General features: G+C 37.1%; 1 protein-coding gene across 1 annotated transcript in view; it reads left to right on the top strand.

Annotated features, from left to right (window-relative positions):
• LOC129229475 (uncharacterized) overlaps positions 1 to 228 on the top strand; it is a 51,514-nt gene extending 51,286 nt beyond the window's left edge. Inside the window, exon 7 of the mRNA XM_054863789.1 lies at positions 1 to 228. Coding sequence (XP_054719764.1) covers positions 1 to 159 — 159 coding nt within the window. The 3' untranslated portion in view covers positions 160 to 228.
• Positions 229 to 10,443: the final 10,215 nt, after the last annotated feature.

The raw sequence follows: 10,443 nt of genomic DNA, 5'->3' as shown, positions 1-10,443 counted from the left end.
GCGATGGAAGCCACCAAGTCGATGGTACGCAGCCACCTTTGGGACAAGCTGAAGGCTCAAATCGAGAAGGAATGGCGAATGCTTCCCCCGCTCTGGCTTAGCGCCGAATGTCAGAATAACATGAAGAAAATGTTAAAGACAGGATGGCTCGATGACTGAATATTCGCACGATTATCTTTCCTCCTCTTTTTTGAAATATGTATTTTGAATAATAAAATATTTAGTTTTCGTAAGTATAAAGGCTTGTTACGTTCTTTGAGAACTTCCCGGAATAGGGGTTTTGCTGTGTTTTTACTGGTTTGATGGTGTTGAATAATTTTTGAAGGAACAAAAAATTCTGTTTCGTATGAAAATGGGAAAAAAAAATGATTTTCACTCGTTTCTGAGTAATTCAAAGCACAATTTCTGCACTCAAAATTGCGTTAGGAAGCTTTTAAAGAATATATATGTTTTTCGCAATTACGAACGTGTGTGTGTATGAATGGGCGTATGTGTTTGTGTAGGCCGCATGTGTGTGGGTGCGTGCGTGTGTGTATGTATGCATGTGTGCGTGTTGTTGTAAGCAGTGCTCTGTGTATGTAGGAATATGTGTCTGTGCGCAGGCATGTGTGTGTATGTGTGTGGGGATATGGACGCAACCTGGAGACCGGTTTTCGCAAGATTAGCAGCATCGTGAGGCCGGTCGACGCGACGGTGGTGCTGGCAGAGGGTGCTGGTGGGAAAAATAAAATGATAGGAATTCAAAACAGTCAAGTGAGAACAATAAGCAATCGTGATTGCTCAAAAAAAAAAAAGAGAAGAAACGAAGTGAAATAGTAAAAATACAAATTAATGATTTTACCTCTGCCTCAAGTGTATAATAGTAGTACTTAGAATAATAAATAAAACAAAAAAGGAAGCAAATTACGCTTCCAAAATATAAATAAAATAACGCAGTATAAGAGCAACAATTCTCAAAAACCTCTTTGAAAAAAAAGATGAAAAAAAAAACTTTTATAAATTTCATTGGTCCCCAATGCATTCCACAACCCGCTATTCAGCAAAGACAATCGAATGAGAGACAAAAGAGAAAACTCAATAAGCATTCTTGATTGCTCAAAAAAAAAAAGTTCGAAAACTACCTTGGTTCATTCAGCTATGCTATATGCCATTGGACTCCACAGTATATTTCTGGGTGTTTCAAGAAACAAAAGTCGAGAAAAAAACACAGGTTGACTGTTGAAATGACTATACAATGCTATTGCAGATAAGTGCGGATCAAGGGGGGAGGAGTCATGACCCCTTCTCCTAAGCGACCAAACATAGCCTAAAATTGCATTTTTGGAGACTCGATAATAATCTACGCTTGTTAAAAGCAATACTACTTTAAAACATTGTTAAAGCACTCCCCGTATCTCTATGTGAAACGCATGGGATGTTATTTTCAACTGTAAAGAAAAGTGATGACTTTATTAGTATCTCGTATCATCTGAAATGACGATAATGAACAGTACAAGAACTAGTACAATTCTCCCCAAAAATATATAGTCTCTTTGACTGTAGTGCAAACAATTACTTTGATATAGAAAAGTTTTAAATTCAAAAATGAAGGGATCCAAAATATAGAAAACAGTCACAGCGGACAACGCTGATCAATCAAAGGTACCCCCCCCCCTCCCCTAAATATCGCAAAGACCCTCAACCCCTCCCCCCCCCCCCGCCCTAAAAATTTCAATTGCGTAGTCTGCGCCTTGACTCCTCCTTGGTGGGCACCCCTGGATCAGTGAAATCCCAAAACGTTTCTAAGCTTTTTGATTGCTATTTGGGCACATTCCTTTAAAAGGCTGCTTCTCAACTCATTGACTGCAGTAAGTTTTGTGCTTGACATATGCCCTGCAAAAAAAATGCCGGTATGGGAGTTGATCGTCATATGCAAATTATGCGTAGTGCCACTTGCAATTCTTGATTCTTTGGCCATTATTATCTTCATTAAGAGTGTATAAATCTAGGAATAAAACTTTTCCCTTGGGCACGTTCAAAATGCGACAGACGCTCCGTCTCGCGAGCCGCTTGCCGAACACTCAGATTGGAGGAACATTTCAAAGACTTCGCTCTTGTGTGACGCTGTGGATGATCGTAGTCATCCGAAAAGATTCTCATCAACCTTCTTAACCGTTTCTTCTTCTTTAAACTTATTGATCAAACTCCCCACATGTTCTCAGTTTTTCCAGTAGCACTTAGGAGTTACTTTTTTTTACTCAAAGTTAAGTCTGAAATCAGCCATTGCTTTAAGTCGGTGGTGCTCAATAGGGTGAGCCGAAAAAACTCATTTTTTTATTTCGAAGTTGTAATAGCGCGGAAAAGTTGCGAATTATATCGACAAACAAAGGGAAAAAAGAATTACGGAAATTGATTGACATCTTCCGTTCGCGCATGTGGCCTCAAGTTTGACAAAATATGAAAAAAACATCATTTTTGAGATTCTTTTAAAACTTTTTAACTAGATGTTTTCTTAATGTAATAGTTTTAACGTCTTTAAACAGAGCCTCAAAACATTGTGTTTAAATTTGGTTTCGATCCAGTGGCGTAGCTAGACCCGACTTTCGGGGGGGGGGGGTTACTTCTTTTATATATATATATATATATATATATATATATATATATATATATATATATATATATATATATATATATATATATATATATATATCGCTTGGAATTTTTTCCTTTTCTTTTTTTTTTCTTTCTCTTCTCTCTTCTTTTTCTCTTTTTTTTTTTTTTTTTTTGAGACTAACTTTTCGGGGGGGGGGGGTTTGTCCCCAAACCCCCCCCCCCTTAGCTACGCCCCTGTTTCGATCAGCTAATATCTTTCGGTCGCGCATAAACCCCCAAAATTTTCCAAAATAATGAAAAATTTATATTTTTATGGATTTTTGGTATTTGATGAATAATCAGTATTTAAATATAATAGACGAAGTATTTTTTTCAGTCCAATTAAAAATGAGATAGAAAAAAAAAAAAAACTGTTAGGTTCAGTTAATGTTTTCCGGTAGCGAAAAGCCTTAGAAACTCTCCTGCGCAGACGTCGGACAGCAATCCGAACAACGTCACTCGCCTGGCTGGAGCGCTCACCTCCACGCCTAATCTAAAATGTTTCGTAAGTTTGAGTGTTTTTTCTGACAAACGAAATATTAAGAAACGACGCGTCATTTAATCTAGTTGTTTTTGCGCCGACATCAAAATTTATATTAATAGTAGTCTGAATGGTGATCAAAGAATACTATTTGTCATTTGGAGCAAGTCGGTTCTATCCATTCAATTTATTCATAAAAATCTTTTAAATTATTCACAAGAAGGTTCTACTCTAGTTAATGAAGATTATTATACAATTCCTTTAATTTTAACCGGAGATTTTAATGTTAATTTTGCTTCTGAACGAGCTAAAAATTTAGTATCGTTTCTACAATCCAAATTACAATTCTTCTTTTTCGGCACTACAGCCTAGGTCAGGCCAATATCGTCTCAATCAGTTTCCTCCATCCCGCCCTGTCAGAAACAGATTTCCTCCATCCACTGAGGCCAAATTACAATTACAAATGATTAATAAGCCAGAAGAAGCCACAAGTCAGAGAACTATACCTGTTGCAGTCTTAGCAAGATTTTTAGATAACATACAATGGAAAAATTTCGTTGCTTAATAGCTACCATAAGCAAATTGTTACTTTCACAGGATTGAATAATGATAATAATTTAATCCTATGAAAGTTATCACTTCTGCCGAACGTGCCATGACGCATATCCCCCCCCCCCCTTTGTTTACATTTGCAAAGGAAACGGTTCCCTCGAGCATGCATTGGTGCCAAAAATTTAAAGTCAGATGAAAGAGATCACCATATTCCCAATTATCGAAATCTCCTCTCAAACGCTGAATGTCATTACTAAAGTTTTTTAATCGTTACTAGTATTTCGTACTGAGTTTAAATTTTTTTTTTTGTTGAAAAACAGTTGCTATGCAAATATCAGTTGCCATACATAAATAGTATCAGATTTCATGTACGTGCATGAAATCACGAGTTGAACGTAAGGTGTTCTTTTAATATTAAACTTATCATTTAAATTCAAACGATTGACAAAATTTGCTTTAAACTTTTTGAACAGAAATACATTTCATTATGGATAGTATAAAATCGCATCAAAATTCTCCACTGATTGCAAAATTATCTGCTCAAGTACCAGTCAATGACGCATCGATGCCTGAAAAATCAAATGCTGCAAACAATGAACTGGGAGTGAATGCAGTTGGTAAACTTATGTTGAAAGCTATTAATGAACTTCATGCACAGGAGGGATCATCACCGCAAGAAACGGGGGTGCCCACAGGGGGGGGATTATGGCGCAAGTTGCGCCATCGAAATTTTAGGGGGGGGGGGATTTTTTTTCTTTAGAGCATGACATTTTTGAATTTTGGAAAGAAAAATGTTTAAACCCTTTCAACAAGAAATAGATTCATTAACAATACTTTTTCATGTACTCTTGAGGACCGTCGCCGTACCCCCCCCCCCCCCATTCAGTTTTTCAGAAGTGGGGCCGCCAATATCATTTTAGCGATGTAACTAACGAAGAAAAGGGGAAACTCTTCGTTGTTTTAAAAAATTAAAATAGTAATTATAAATGAAAAATTGAAATAATAGTGACAAAAAGTATTTTTTCTGTGAAATTTGAATAGAAAATGTAATCTTAAAATACAATTTTGGAACATATATGATTCTCTTTTATTAAGAGTATCTAAGTACGAGCCGCGGAAATGTACGCTTCAAAAATTTTTATTAATGCAAAAAAAAGAAAAAGTATTCAGAACAATACACTCTTCGCTAGGCCGCAGAGTGGGTATGTCTGCCTAGTCGGAAACTATGAGCAAGGCTCAAATTAAAGTATTTTGCATGGAGTAAAATTAGCATAATGGGAGGGAGGACCGGCGACCAAACTAACATGGTGCACGCCTCGTCTCTCGGCGGCGCTGGTTATACAAAACCATGCTTCATGATTCTTCAGTTAAAAAAAATACATAAATAAAAAGGACAGCTTCATAAAGGCAGCGCAAAGGATGGGGGTCGCCTAAATATTCCTCTTTTTTTTGATGAAAAATGTTGTCCTGAAAATCATTGCTAAGTGGAGAAAAATGTATGGGTCGCCGAAATAAATTTGAAATATTGAGAGAGAGAGAAACAGTTAAATGCAAAGAGAGATTCAAAATATTGTAATGAATACTCACAACAAAAGTTTTCTAAATGTTTTGAATGCAAAAATCGTAAGTAAATCAAAGCTTGATCAAGAGATGCACGTGGAAAGTGGCATGTTTAAAATAAAATGAAGTGGAATAGAGACCTAAGGTATCGCAAAAACTTACCACATCCGTTCAAAATGTTATTAGTCCTTTTTCTAAGATCGCAAACGCTTGTATTGCAAGAAAATAAAAATATTAGGCGGGAAATTGAAAACTTTATTGTGGAAAATTCAAGCAAATAATCGTGTTTAGCAAAAGAAAATAATTGGAAGAAAATATTACCAGAATATGTTTAACAATAATTAAAATTTTCAATGAAGATAGGAGGGACGTAGCCAAACTGAAAGGAAGAGGGGAACTCCAAACCTATCTTTTTACGTCCCCAAAGCTGGCCTGTAAGTGAGTTTTTAAAACTTAGGTTCTGAAAATATCCCGGGAAAACGTTCTGAAACCCCATCTCTTGCCCTTTGGTCATCAAAGATGGCATACACATGAGTATTTAGGACTGTAATTTCGAAAAACCGTGAGAGTGCTCCCAACAACCTCCGAGAAACGCATTCCCAATTAATCATTCATCATCATTCAAGGCCGAATAAATTTCGTCTTTTCTACTTGAATTTAAAAAAAAAAAAAAAAAATCCCTGAGGTGTCCCGAAACTATCGTTCTCCAAATATTACCGAAAATGCTCAAAAATTTCATTGTTAAGGCTTCAATTCAGAAAATGTTTCGGGGGGTTCTCCGAAACCTTCTACCCCTCTAAGAATATTTAAAATCGTCTACGATTGCGTTAACTGAATTTCAATTTTTTGAAAATTTGCCATGGGAAGACTCCGAATCTCTCCACCCACAAACATTACCAAAAATCTTCTAAAACTGCGGTTTCAACAGATCGAAATTTTTTCGAGAGAATGCCCCCCCCCCTCTCTCTCTCTCTCTACTCTTTTCAAATTTTTACAGTGGAAGAAACCCCGGACCCCCCTTTACGTGTCTTAATAAGAAATAATTCACAATTGGGAATGCGTACTTGAAGTTAGCATTTTGAAAAATTATAGAACGATAACCCCGAGTCTTTTCCTCCCTTAACATCACCACAGATCGTCTAAAACTGTGCTTTTCAAATAACAATCTTGAAAATTCTTGGGGAGAGCCCCCGAACCCCCTCTTCTGAACAAAATTAAATATAACCTACGATTGTGTTGAAAACCTCAATTTGGAAAAAATATCGAGAGATGCTATCCTGGACCTCATCTCCCCTTCCTTCCAAACTTAAAATATAGTCTCTAAAACTGTGTTTGTATGTCTTCAATTTCGAAAACCCCTAATTCTGACTGAATATTATCCTTTTTACGATTAAATTTATATTGCTAGTAATAAGGTCTAGTAATATGACTATCCCTGCTAAACCAGAAGCCCAAATCTTCTCTCTCTCACTCTGCATATTAGAACATGCGTTTGAAACAATTAAGGGGCCGTCAAAGCGTACCCCCCCCCCAGTTTTTTGACCTAGCGACGACCCTGGTACTCTTTCCAAAATTTAATGACTTGTCTCTTTTTCAATGAAGGGAATACATCGCACACAGCAAGGGGTTGGTGTCCGTTTCAAAGCTGGATCAGACGATTTGACGGGTGACCCTGATGAGAGTCATCCAAAACTGCATTTCTAGTACTGCAATTTTGAAAAAATTATAGGAGAGAGCCCCTGATTCCCCCCTCTTTCCTCAACAAGATCAAAGACAAGCCTAGAATTGCGTTTTTGGAGTATCAATTTAAAAAAATTGCCGGGGTAAAGGCACCGATATTCACTTTCCACTAACATTATCAAGATTTATTAGATAAAAATGGAACAACGTTTAAAAGCACAAAAAGGATAAAAAGTTTTTTTTAAAACGCAGACATGTTTCGGAGGCAATAGCTTCCTTCCTCAGTGCGAAATGAACAAATGGATGAATCAAGGTCAATGGAGAGTTTAAATGAGTAACCGGAAAAACATTGACCAATCAGTTATCAGCGAGTGCTGAGGCAAAATATGACGTATTCTAACATGTAAGATTGAATAAGATTGGAGAAAAATGCGGAACAGCAAAAGACTCATTGCATAGATTATTTAAGTTTTTATGAATGTAAAAGGATTCCAGAAAATCTAATTCACCTACTGTTGTAGGTCTGCAAATGATCTTGGCCTCCGAAAAGACAAAATTGTGCCCTGTGTCCCAACAATGTTTAGCAATTAAAGATTTGTTCAGTTCTGTTTTTTAACGTGGTTTTCATGATAGAATGAAAATGGTTTGTCATTTTTCTCCAATCTTATTCAATCTTACATGTTAGAATACGTCATATTTTGCCTCAGCACTCGCTGATAACTGATTGGTCAATGTTTTTCCGGTTACATTTTTCTCCAATTTTATTCAATCTTACATGTTAGAATACGTCATATTTTGGCTCAGCACTCGCTGATAACTGTTTGGTCAATGTTTTTCCGGTTACGCATTTAAACTCTCCCTTGACCTTGATTCATCCATTTGTTCATTTCGCACTGAGGAAGGAGGCTATTGCCTTCGAAACATGTCTGCGTTTTTAAAAAACTTTTTATCCTTTTTGTGCTTTTAAACGTTGTTCCATTTTTATCTAATTTACCTTGCACAAAGCTATCGCTTTTCAATTATCAAGATCTATCAAAACTGCGTTTTTAAAACTACAAGTTCGAAAATTTAAGTGGAGCGCCCCCCCCCCTCTACTCTCGTCAACATTATTAAAAAAATCCGTCTTAAATTTGGTTTTCAGGGTTTCATTTTCGAGAAAATTCCAGAAGAGCTTCCGAAAACTTTCTCTCAACATCACAAAAGACGGCTACAGTTGCGATTTTAGAACTTCAAATTCAGAAAACTGCTTTTTTCCCCAACCATAGCGTTTTAAAGACTTAAAATTAAAAAAAAATTCCTGGTGCGAGCCTTAAGATCTCTTCTTTCCCTATTATTACCACAGATAGTCTAACACTGAGTGTTGAGAACTACAATTTTGAAAACAAAAGAGAACCCTCCTTAACACAGCGTTAGACTATCTACAATTGCACTTTTAAAGTTTCAGTATTGAAAAATTGCCGGGAAGGGGTCACCAAACCTTTTATCCCAATAACATCACCAGAGATCGTCTAAAAATGGTTTTAAAACTACAATTTTGAAAATTTTCCGGGGAGAAACCCCCTGCACCCCCTATCTTGAGTGACAATAAATTTCCGCTTCAAGATTCATACTGTATACATCTAGTAATGACTGAATCCTAAGCCAGAAAGTTGAATCCATTCTCCCTGAAAATATTCATACGCTTGAAAAAAAAAAAAAAAAAGGGTGTAGCAAAATTCAAGGGTACCCAAAACTTGTTTCCTCAAAGTCCACGTTGTAATATTTGGGAAGGCAAGGCGGATCCACAGTCCAACAATATTTTAGTTCAAATGGTATGTTAGCGCTACCCCCTCCCCTCCCCCGTGAAATTGACTGAAATTAAACACTCTAAAAACTGTTATGAAACCCGATTCGAAAGCGAGAAAAATTGGGGGGGGGGAATTTGCGCCATTGAGCTTGGGGGGGGGGGGATGGGCACCCCTGGCAAGAAATCAAGAACGCTTTAGCATCTAAACATAGTCTCAATGCCAATGAACACGCTAATGATATCTTCATGTCCCTCAAAGACGGAGTCAAGTCTGGAATTTTGACCATGACAGATGGCAAGTACAAGATTGCAGAAAGAGCTAGACGCAGAAGTAGAAGATCTGGAAGAAGACGTAGAACATCGGGGGGACGGAAAAGATCGAGATCCAGTAGAATCAGGTGGAAGAAAAAGGTCGAGGTCCAGAAGACGACGTTCTTCTGGCCGTCGAAAAGCGTCTGGACGCCGTCGCACAGTGGTGCCAGAGTGGAAAAAATTCGATTTTCGAAAGCGCTTATTTCGATTATCTGGTGTATGATTCTCACACTATATAAGATACAGGGTATAGGAACGGCATGATTTTTTCCGCTGTATCGAGGGTATTCCCATTAATTTAGGCTCAAAGTCAGAATTATGTAAGTTTGACCAAATTCCACCCTACTCAAGATGAGTGATAAAAAAGTATAAAAGAGTTAGAAAAAAAATAATCAATTTTTTTCCCCTGTTCTACGATGGTCAATTAAACCACTCATCTGTCAAACAGTGCAAAAAAATATTATAGCGCTTTACAACGTTATAAGTTACGAATTTTAAATTAGCGTCGAGAACAGCTAAGATAACAAAAAAAGCTCCAGCTTCCTCCGCGATGGGGAAGGTTATTTATCAAACTAGGGGTGCTTAAGTAAACATTAGAACACAAATCACCTGCCTTTATCTGCCTATCCGATCATAACATAGAAAAGAAAGGAAAGGGTTAGAGTACGTATTTGTTTGTTGCACTATTTTGTTAATAGAATTGGCTCAGACAAAACATTTCCCCACGTCAAAACCTTTTTTATTTGAGTTCAGTCTAGTCGCTAACGTTGTCTAGTCATGAGCTCTATCAAAATTAAATACCGTGATTTGTGTGAGTGCTTGTGGAGTGGTACAAATTTCGACGTATTCCTTCGACAAAATCACATCCTGAACTTGACGAAGGAAACATTTCTTTAATGCTGACAGCTCTTAGCAAGAGTTTCTTGCCTCATTTTAATAAAAAAAAAAAGATAAAGTAAATCGAGACCGGGAGAGGTTCAAAAAAATGTTCAGCGAGTGGATGGAGAATGAATACGTTTTCAACGTACCGGAGCAAGAATCTACAGGATGTGTTGGGAGACCAAGTAAAGACTTTGATGATTCTGGTGAACGAAGCAAAAAGAATAAAATACGTAAACTTCAAGCATCGTACCAACAAAGCTTGATTAACGCAGCTGCGACACATGAAAAGCACGATAAACCCCGATAAAAAGAGCTTTGTCAGCCGATCAAGCATTAGCAATATTTCTCCAGGCCAGTCTGACAAAATATCAGTACGAGTTGATTCGACAAACACTAAAAGACCTAGGATGCCATGTTTTTCCAAGTTATAAAAAATTAATCATCTCAAAGAAGCAATGCTACCTTGATAATATGTTAATTAGTGAAACATCTGCAGCTGTCTCTTTGCAGAATTTGCTTGACCATACAGCTAAACGAATTCTGGAAACAAAACCCCTAG

The sequence above is a fragment of the Uloborus diversus genome, chromosome 9 (genome assembly GCF_026930045.1).
Source record: "Uloborus diversus isolate 005 chromosome 9, Udiv.v.3.1, whole genome shotgun sequence".
NCBI lineage: Eukaryota > Metazoa > Arthropoda > Arachnida > Araneae > Uloboridae > Uloborus > Uloborus diversus.
This window is presented reverse-complemented; position numbering and strand designations above follow the sequence as displayed.